The sequence below is a fragment of the Sinocyclocheilus anshuiensis genome, unplaced genomic scaffold (genome assembly GCF_001515605.1).
Source record: "Sinocyclocheilus anshuiensis isolate Anshui unplaced genomic scaffold, SAMN03320099.WGS_v1.1 scaffold166, whole genome shotgun sequence".
Classification (NCBI taxonomy): domain Eukaryota; kingdom Metazoa; phylum Chordata; class Actinopteri; order Cypriniformes; family Cyprinidae; genus Sinocyclocheilus; species Sinocyclocheilus anshuiensis.
This window is the reverse complement of record NW_015546050.1, coordinates 1,428,296-1,438,198: the sequence shown is the minus strand read 5'-3', so window position 1 is coordinate 1,438,198 and position 9,903 is coordinate 1,428,296. Positions and strand designations below refer to the sequence as shown.

At 38.8% G+C, this 9,903-nt stretch overlaps 1 protein-coding gene and 1 long non-coding RNA gene across 2 annotated transcripts in view; one reads left to right on the top strand and one right to left on the bottom strand.

Annotated features, from left to right (window-relative positions):
* The window catches only part of ifngr1la2 (interferon gamma receptor 1-like a2), a 22,072-nt gene that overhangs the window by 6,337 nt on the left and 5,832 nt on the right, over positions 1 to 9,903 (bottom strand). Inside the window, exons 2-5 of the mRNA NM_001360902.1 lie at positions 6,398 to 6,515; positions 6,116 to 6,291; positions 5,415 to 5,548; positions 5,139 to 5,310 (exon numbers count right to left, since the gene is read on the bottom strand). Of these exons, the coding sequence (NP_001347831.1) occupies positions 5,139 to 5,310; positions 5,415 to 5,548; positions 6,116 to 6,291; positions 6,398 to 6,515 (600 nt within the window). The remainder of the gene's footprint in view (positions 1 to 5,138; positions 5,311 to 5,414; positions 5,549 to 6,115; positions 6,292 to 6,397; positions 6,516 to 9,903) is intronic.
* The window catches only part of LOC107699167 (uncharacterized), a 19,727-nt gene continuing 14,568 nt past the window's right edge, over positions 4,745 to 9,903 (top strand). Inside the window, exons 1-2 of the long non-coding RNA XR_001635426.1 lie at positions 4,745 to 4,755; positions 5,835 to 5,841. This is a non-coding gene — a long non-coding RNA (uncharacterized LOC107699167). The remainder of the gene's footprint in view (positions 4,756 to 5,834; positions 5,842 to 9,903) is intronic.

Sequence of the window (9,903 nt, the reverse complement as noted above, 5' to 3'; positions counted from 1 at the left end):
GTTTTTCCCGGCTGGATCCCGCCACATAAAGACTGTGTAAAACTATTGGAATTGCTCGTCGGCCCGGCTATATTTATCGCTCACCAAAACGACTCCTGAACTTTAACTGCTCTTCGCCTGCTTCTATCCCCTCCATCTGGTCTCATAGATCAAGCACATGGAAGTCGTCCTCTATGTATATAAATCACAGAGTTTGTTTATCGTCGCTAAGGCCACTAGAAAAGACCAGAGATGACTCTGTGTTTAATAAGAATGTGCAGCGATGTGGTAATTTTGCCCTACTCAACACTCTGTCTTTAACTGGGAAAGGAACGTTTCTTCGGGACTTTGGAATCTCTGACAATAACTGTGAAATGCTGATGCTCACAGAAACCTGGCAAGCATCTAATGACTTTGTTGAACTTAAATCTGCTTTCTCCTCCTGGTTTCAGTACTCTGACTAAGCCCCGAATTGGAGGCAGGGGTGGGGGCCTGGCGGTGGTAAGTCTTCATAGTCTTCATATTGAGTCTCCAAAGTCTCCTTTCCATGAGGTGACATCATTTGAATATTTGATCACTAGCCTCACTAGCCACTCTTCACTGCTCATAATACTGGTGTATCGTCCTCCTAAAACAAACATGCAATTTCTGTCAGACTTGTGTGAATTGTTGACAATTGCTTCTGCCCAATCTACAGCTATGCTATTGCTAGGGGATTTCAATATTCATGTTGATACTGATACTGTTCATGCTCTTGAGTTCATGTCTGTCCTTGATTGTTTTAATCTGCAGCAACATATTGATTTTTCAACTCATGTACATGGCCATACACTGGATTTAGTTTGCTCTACTGGCATCGACATTAATGCCTTAAAAGGCTCTGACATAGGTATCTCTGATCATAAACTGATTGAATTTTCTTGCAATTTTTACATTCCAAAACCTGTTGTTAAATCCTTGATTGATTATCGTGCATGGAAGTTGGTTGATCCTCTGTCATTTTCTGCTGCACTCAGTGGCTGCGTTTACACTGCATGTCTTAATGCACAGATCCAATCTTTTGACCATATCCGATTTTTTGGCCCGTCTGTTTACATTCAATTTAGACACGACTGGTATCCGATATCTGTGTTTACATAATTCCCACCCAAAATGATTGTGAGTGATCGCTTTATAGGCACATGGTAGACCCTTGGGTTTTGAATGGCCGTGCTATTAAATTATTTATATAATTCACGTTGAGTGGCCATTAGGCTATTATTTGCCAGCATGGACAACGGCTGTCATGGATGTTTTGCAGCTCAAAATCTGACTGAACGGATAAATAACGGAAAATGACGGTAATTTTCATTTGGTATGCTATTTTATACAGCTTGTTAGAGGTAGAATTCTTTAGTGAAATAAAGTAATGCCAAGACGATATTTATTTAAATGAATTCGAATTAATTAACGAGAGAGAGAGAGAGAGAGAGAGAGAGAGAGAGAGTGAGTGTGAAGCTTGCAAACAAGTGAAAGTTATCACCTCATTGCTAAGAAAAATAATGTAGCTTTTAGTAGCGAAGCTGTTGTATTAATACAATTCACGGGACAGGGGTTGAAAACCAGCTCCTGAATATGCCTAACATTTTTTTTAAAGTCTCCATCTCTATAAAATGTGAGCGCATACAGCTCACTGGCATTAAAACGCTATCTTTATGGGCAAATGTGTCGCCCTCGCATTGGGAGTTCTGCGGGGAATCGGATATGTGTGTTTACACGCAGGTCGGATGTCCAGATATTGGATATGTATCCAATTAAAATCCACATTTTGAAGTGGCTCAGATCGGATGTGAAAAAATCGGGTCTCGTGTGGATTTTTGTGTTTACACGCATGCATCAAATTCCGATCTGTGTCAGATGTGGGCAAAAAATCCGATTTTTTTTGCCAGTGTAAACGCAGCCAGTGATTCCCCCCTCTCTGACTGCTGCAGTCTTTCCAGTGCTGAAGACATTATTAATGTCTATGATGAAAGTATTTCTACTATTTTTAATAATTCTGCTCCCTTAAAATCTAGACAGGTCCCTTCCTTGCACACTTCTCCTTGGTTTAACACTGAGCTCAGGGCAATGAAAACCAAGGGCCGCCGGCTGGAAAGGCTTTATAAGAAAACTGGCCTTATTGTTCACTCCTTGGTATATACTGAACACATTAAGCAGTACAGGAATGCTCTTAATGCAGCTCGATCATCTTATTTCTCTACTTTCATTAATAAGTCCAAAAACAGGCCTAGAACATTATTTACTATGATTAAATAGTTAACTCAGCCTCTAGAGTGCTCTGATCAAATGTGTGATGCTTTCGAATTTTTACATTCCAAAACCTGTTGTTAAATCCTTGATTGATTATCGTGCATGGAAGTTGGTTGATTGGTTGAGAAAACTGGCCTTATTGTTCACTCTTTGGTATATACTGAACACATTAAGCAGTACAGGAATGCTCTTAATGCAGCTCGATCATCTTATTTCTCTACTTTCATTAATAAGTCCAAAAACAGGCCTAGAACATTATTTACTACGATTAAATAGTTAACTCAGCCTCTAGAGTGCTCTGATCAAATGTGTGATGCTTTCCTGAACTTTTTTCAGAGTAAAACATCTCATACCTGTCAACACTCTACCTCTGTTCCCACTACTGAACTTCTCATTATGCCATGCTCATAACTTCTCTAGTTTTGACTCTATTGTCCCCACAGTGGTTGATGAGATAATCAGGCTGTCTAATTCCTCTACTAGTCTTCTTGATCCTGCACCTACCTCTTTACTGAAGAATTGCTTGCCTGCTTTGTCACTACCCATCACTCACTTCATTAATATGTCAATGTCATCTGGAACTGTACCATCAAAGCTTAAGATTGCTGCTGTCACTCCAGTTCTTAAAAAGCATGGTCTCTAACCTTCTTCCCTAAGTAGCTATAGGCCTATTTTGAACTTATCTTTTCTCTCTAAGATATTAGAAAAAGTTGTTGCCTCCCAGTTACAGGCCTTCTTAACAGCACACAACTTCTACGAGCCCTTCCAGTCTGGCTTTTGTCCATTACACAGTACTGAAACAGCCCTGGTTAAGGTTCTTAACAATCTTCTCTTAGCTTCTGATTCTGGTGCTCTCAGCACTCTCCTTCTCTTAGACCTCAGCTCAGCTTCTGACACTGTTTATCATGAGATACTCCTCTCACGGCTTTCAGCAATTGGAAGTACTGGCACAGCCCTTGAATGGTTTTCCTCCTATTTGACCGGGAGGTAACAATTTGTTATATACCAGAAACACAAATCATCTACCAAATCCATCAGTTCTGGTGTACCTCAAGGTTCTGTTTTGGGCCCTCTCCTCTTTACCATTTATATGCTACCAATTGGACAAATAATCAAACGCTATGGGTTTAACTTCCACTGTTATGCAGATGATATTCAAATTTATTTTAACACACCTTCCACCTCAGTGTTTCCTCCGCCTGCATTAACAAATGGGTTTCCTCCTATTTGACCGAGAGGCAACAATTTGTTATAAACCAGAAACAGAAATCATCTACAAAATCCATCAGTTCTGATGTACCTCAAGGTTCTGTTTTGGGCCCTCTCCTCTTCACCATTTATATGCTACCAATTGGACAAATAATCAAACGCTATGGGTTTAACTTCCACTGTTATGCAGATGACGTTCAAATTTATTTTAGCGCACCTTCCACCACAGTGTTTCCTCCACCTGCATTAACAAATTGCATCAAGGAACTCAAGCTTTGGCTGGAGGCAAATTACCTTAAATTTAACTCTGATAAAACTGAGTTAACTTCCACTGTTACGCAGACGACATTCAATTTTATTTTAGCGCACCTTCCACCTCCACCTGCATTAACTAATTGCATCAAGGAACTCAAGCTTTGGCTGGAGGCAAATTACCTTAAATTTAACTCTGATAAAACTGAGGTAATTTTGATTGGCTCTAAAGCTGTAGTATCTAAGCTCTCTGGTCAACTGATGGATCTGGATGGTGATCTGATTATGCCCTCCACTAAAGTACGCAATCTTGGTGTTCTCATTGATTCCACTCTTTCATTTAGTGATCACATTGGTAAAGTAGTAAAGACAGCTTTTTTCCACTTACGTAAAATATCTCGTACTCGATCCTCTCTCAGTCAGCAGGATGCTGAAACTGTTACACATGCCTTCGTCACATCTCAACTAGATTACTGTAATTCACTTCTTTATGGCCTGTCAGCTAATAATATCAAACGACTACAATATGTTCAAAACTCTGCAGCTCGCTTGATTACCCACACAAGAAAGAGCGATCACAATACCCCAATCACCTTCATTGGCTTCCGGTTTCTTTGCGCATAAACTACAAGATACTAATTCTCACTTATAAAGCTCTCCATAACCTTGGTCCTACATATTTATCTGACTTAATCCTGCCTTATGTTCCTTCTTACGATCCTCTAGTGAGGGATTGTTAGTCACCCCTAAGTTTCGTCTGGTGAGCTAGGAGCTAGGGCTTTCAGTGTTGTGGCTCCCAGATTGTGGAATGCTCTTCCCAAAAAACATCCGTCAAGAATTCTCCCTTCTCTCCTTCAAAAACCTCTTAAAAACAAATTTTTTCTCTGAGTATTACTCTTCAGTTCTCAGTCTGTAATTTGTACCCTGTTATGCATGTTTATCTACATTCTCTCTGTATCTTTAATCTAACTTTGTAAGTGGTCTCTGTATATTATTCTCAGCTCTTGGTTTGTATTCTGTCTTCAGGTATTGATGTTTATTTGTTTCTGTTCCTTAAACCTGACTTGTAAAGTGACCTTGGGTTTTGGAAAGGTGCTATATAAATAAAAATTATTATTATTAGTAGTAGTAGTAGTATATATTACATAACAACAATAAATATGTTCTCATTTTTGTTCACCCCTTTTTCGTTTAGTGGACTATATGACATTGAGTGTATGCGGAATAGTCAGTGAGGGAATGGCGGTGATTTCAAACACAGCTCATGTCAGAGCTCTCAAATGGACTCATTTGTTTAGCATTAAAGAAATAAATACTGATTCTTACACACTGCCTGCACTTAATATCATGACAATAAAGCTGCACTGCATCTATAAAAATGAACAACATTAAACGGATAATGCTTTTACCGGTCTCGGGCATCTGCTGAGGGACACAAACATTTCTGTAGGTATATGAAGGAATACCAGCAATCTTCCCTTCAAACTTCAGCTCAACACACTGTCCAGCTGTGCTTTGGTTCAGGTGGATTTCTCCAGTGCACAGCTCCTCCTCCACAAAACAAGAGTATAAAACCTTTTGCTGTGGAAGGAGAAAAGAACAGAGTGATTTTAACAATTCAACATCCTAACATGACTAACATTTAAAGAAGGACATGGGGGAGTCTGTGCGACTGCTTTTCCAACCTCATCATGTGTGACTGTGTACATAAATTCTTCGTTCAGAATGTTTAGCTCATGAAGAAAGAAAGGGTGCTGAAAGGACACTTCAATCACGTCTTTGTGGACAGACGTATTTACAGCGGGAAAGTCCAAAGAGCCTGGAAAAAAACAAAAACAATATTGTTTAAAGAAATTCAAAATAACAATAAAAAAAGAAACAAGTAATCTTGTAAAAGACTAAAGCAAATAAATTCCAACACTAAAACAATATCCAAATAGATTTGCATTTCCGGAAAGAAACAGCAGCAGTGCTTGCAAGGCAGCAGAATGAGAGTTAAAGCTTTAAGGAAGTTTCATTTTCTTTTAGGCTCTGGTTATTGGTAAATTAAATGCTGCCGTATAAGAACGAACATGTGATGCAGTGCTTTTCTCACTACAAGGCAGCTGTATTGTTAAATAGATGCAGTAGAGAAAGGACAAATTAAGCAAAAATTAATGACATCAACACTATCTGCTGAACACTGTTTTAACGCAACTCAATGCAAGATTGACCAAATACACCAACGGTTTGGGCTGAAAAAACTGCAGATGTTTTATTCTTAGAAAACGAGCCTTAAAATGTCTGAGAAACATCAATAGTGTTTCATCATCAACAGGGCCTTGCAAACACTGTAATAAACAGTAATACTGTTTCCATATGATTAGGTTATACACAGATAACTTACATTTATGTTTTTTCTCATCAAAAAAGTCTTTGCTGTAGGTGAATCTAATGGAGACGCTTTCTGACTTCTCTTGCCCATCATGCGCCGTCACGTACACCAAGTAATCATCACTAACATCTCTGCTGTAGCTGCTGATATCAAGGTACGTCTGAGTCGTGTCAACTGTTTGGGAATCACTAGAGATAAATGGGACAGAAAGATTAAGGAATGAGATTGCGATTAAGAAATGTCACATTTTTTTAAATAGTATTTTTTGATCAGCTGCTTTTGACACACACATACCTTTCATAAGCTTCAACCCTTACACTGAATTTCAGCTGTTCGGATGGGTTACTGTAGTTCCAGTAGAGGACATTCGCAAAGTTGTGACAAACAACACTGACGTTTGTTGGAGAAGGAACTGTAGGAAAAAAAAGTTAGTCTATTACACAAATCTATTAGTCTATTATACAAACTCAAAGCTCACAAGAACAACATATCCTTCCAATATTGCTCAACGGCTGCTGAAATGCCGAGGCATTTCTAAAGCAGACGTCATCTTCTTCAGAGAATCTTTTTTAGATTTTTTAGATTTTGAGTTTTGCTCAAACACAATCACTGAATTGTAGACATACATGACTGAATCTAAATTTCAATGTTTAAAATTAGTGTTGAAAACAAATGTAAATTAAAAAAAAAACATTCTAAATAAAAAACACCTCAAATAGTGAATGCAAATGCAGCGTACAAGTGTCAAGCATACAAGGAAACTACTTCAATAACCTCTAAAACCAGCCTGGACAGAGTGAGAGACCAGCTAAGATCAGTAAACCAGCTTAGACTGGAATAAGAAGTTTTTATAGTTCAACGGGGTAAATACAGTAATTCACATACTTTCGTTTTTGTTAATAGGTTGTTTGACTGGTAATATATAATCTGAGGCTAATCTATTTGTGAGTCATAGTATTAAAACATATATAGGCCTTAAGATAAATACATGTGTTTTTTTAATGATCAACCATCATAACAGCCTGTGCCTCTTTGAGATGGCACAATAATACGCCGTTCACTTGCAGAACACAAGCTTCTAGAAGGCACATAACTCTGAAGTAATGAATTATGGGTGCAGAGCCAGTGGTGGTTTTGTAGGCAAACATTAATGCCTTGAATTTAATGCGAGCAGCTACTGGTAGCCAGTGCAAATTGATGAACGTGTGACATGCGTTCTTTTCGGCTCATTACAGATTAATCTTGCAGCGGCATTTTGGACATGTCGGCTATGGAATGAAAGAGACTGAGTACCGGATGAAGTGCCTCTTATGCTAACCCAAAGATACAAAATGGAAGAAAGAGTTAAAACTGAACACATCTTGCTGCTCAAACTGTGTATAAACTTTTTTAAATATTTCTTTGCTCCTTTCCCATGTCACACCGCTTCTCATCTCTCTGCACTGGCTTCCAATCGCGGCTCTCATCAAGTTCAAGACATTGGTGCTTGCCTACAGAACAGCCACTATTTGTTTTCGACATGACTTACTTCGTTTAAAAGTAGACATGTCAAGCTTTCTATAGATATATCTCTCATGTGTGTGTGTCAAATATTCGCTGAGTTTCAGTTCATTTTAGTGACGCGTTTCAAACAGATATGTGCGGAGAATGAGACTTTATAGATTTAAATGCTGTATTACTCTTATATGTACGATCAAGTATGAAGGAGCATTTTAAGTTATTTTTGCTGTTATCATTAAAATCTGCAAGTGGCCGGCGCCACCGTCGACCCCAGGAGGTTAATCTGGGAAAAGGGGCAGGGGCTTGAGCCTATCATACACATGTATGAAAAGCTTGGTTGACCAAAATTTTAATAGTCGGTTAGTCGCAGAAAAAAAAACATCATCAACAAAACATTGTGCTTTTGTAAAACATAAATAAATAAATAAAATAACCAAAAATTATATATAGAACTGAGATCACATGCCAACTTTGCTAATTTGTCCCATTTTATTTTGTTACTCTCCATTATTGTCTTTTGATCAGGGCTCTGTCGTGCCTGTCCTGGGTGCAGGGGTTTTATAATAGCAATAATCCACTGGAGGCCATTGCTTTGTTTGCTGTTTGTTTTGCTTGATTCTTATTTTGATTTCAACCCGAGAGTGACAGAGTAACACCTCCACGAACACTGACAAACAAGGTTTAAGGCCACACTGATTTGCAACTGTAACCACGTGTGATCAGTGACGTTTTCACACCCGCTCAGAACAGACCTAACTGTGGTTTTACTGAGACAAAAGTGTGAAAATAAAACCAAAGGCTACGCATCATGTTCTAGAACCCATACTGTACTTTAAATAAACAACTCAACCTGACCAAAACATTTCAGTGTGTGACTGGCTGAACGCAACAAGAATAGAGAAGGGAAATGTAAGCAATCAAATGAACAACAGGAAGCGAAAGAGCAAAAGAGAAATGAGAGAAGGTTTAACACGCAAACACAGAAGGAAACCATATGAACAAGAATTAGAATTCTAGACCTAAACATTCATTCATTCATTATAGAGACAAACTGCAAACTGATACTAATGACTTCAATAAAGATATGATATCTGCTAAAGTCAAACCTAAAGTGAGTGGGAATCTAATGTGATGATCTGCCATTAGAGCAAGAGAAAAGCAAGATCCTGCAGGTAAAACATCATTGTTACATTATAATGTTTAACAGATCATTCTATATTCAGACACAGAAATAAATAGAAATACTAAGGTTTGATTTTAGCTTGTGTGGTTGTGGAGATATGAGCAAAAATGTAAAAGTACTTATTATCACGCCACCTATGGTCTGGTCTGGGTGTGTGTGTGCACCTGAGTAGTGGGGGAGATTTGGGACCATCCTGCCAAATTTGTTGTTTCTAGGACTTTTGAGTTTTGAGCCATTTGTTACTGTTACTGTCATAATAATTATCAGAATCAGAATCAGAATGAGCTTTATTGCCAGCTATGTTTACACATACGAGGAATTTGTTTTCGTGACAGAAGCTTCCACAGTGTAACAGAATGACCGTGACAGAACAAAAAACACAGATAATAAAAAATAAAAATAAATAAAAAATAGAACAAGTAAATAAGGAATAAAAATATACAAATCGACAATTGTATGTACAGGTATATAACAATAGACAGTTGTATGTACAGGTATATTATGTGCAAATTGAATTGTAGACTGAGTATGTGTGTTAGATACATAAGTGCATGAGTGAATAAATAGTGTGTGTTCCACAGTTATTGTTAAGTGTTCATGAGATGGATGGCCTGAGGGAAGAAACTGTTCCTGTGTCTGGCCGTTCTGGTGCTCAGTGCTCTGTAGCGTCGACCAGATGGCAACAGTTCAAAGAGGGAGTGTGCTGGATGTGAGGGGTCCAGAGTGATTCTGCCAGCCCTTTTGCTCACTCTGGATGAGTACAGTTCTTGAAGAGAAGGGAGGGTTGAACCAATGATTCGCTCAGCAGTACGGACTACCCTCTGTAGTCTTCCAACTCCCGCGGCGAGTAGAACGGCTTACAGTTAATGAAGAGCACTTCTAGATCTGAACAGCACATCTTCTTTAACACTCTCATTGATGTAAAAGCATGTCCCGCTGCCGCGTGATTTTCCTGTTGATTCTGCGTCGCAATCTGCTCTGAACAGCTGAAAGCCCAGGAGACTCAACGCGCTGTCCGGAATGGCGTCTTTCAGCCAGGTTTCCGTGAAACACAGAGCAGCAGAGTTTGAAAAATTCTTATTTGTCCGGGAGAGCAGAAGAAGGTCGTCTGTTTTAT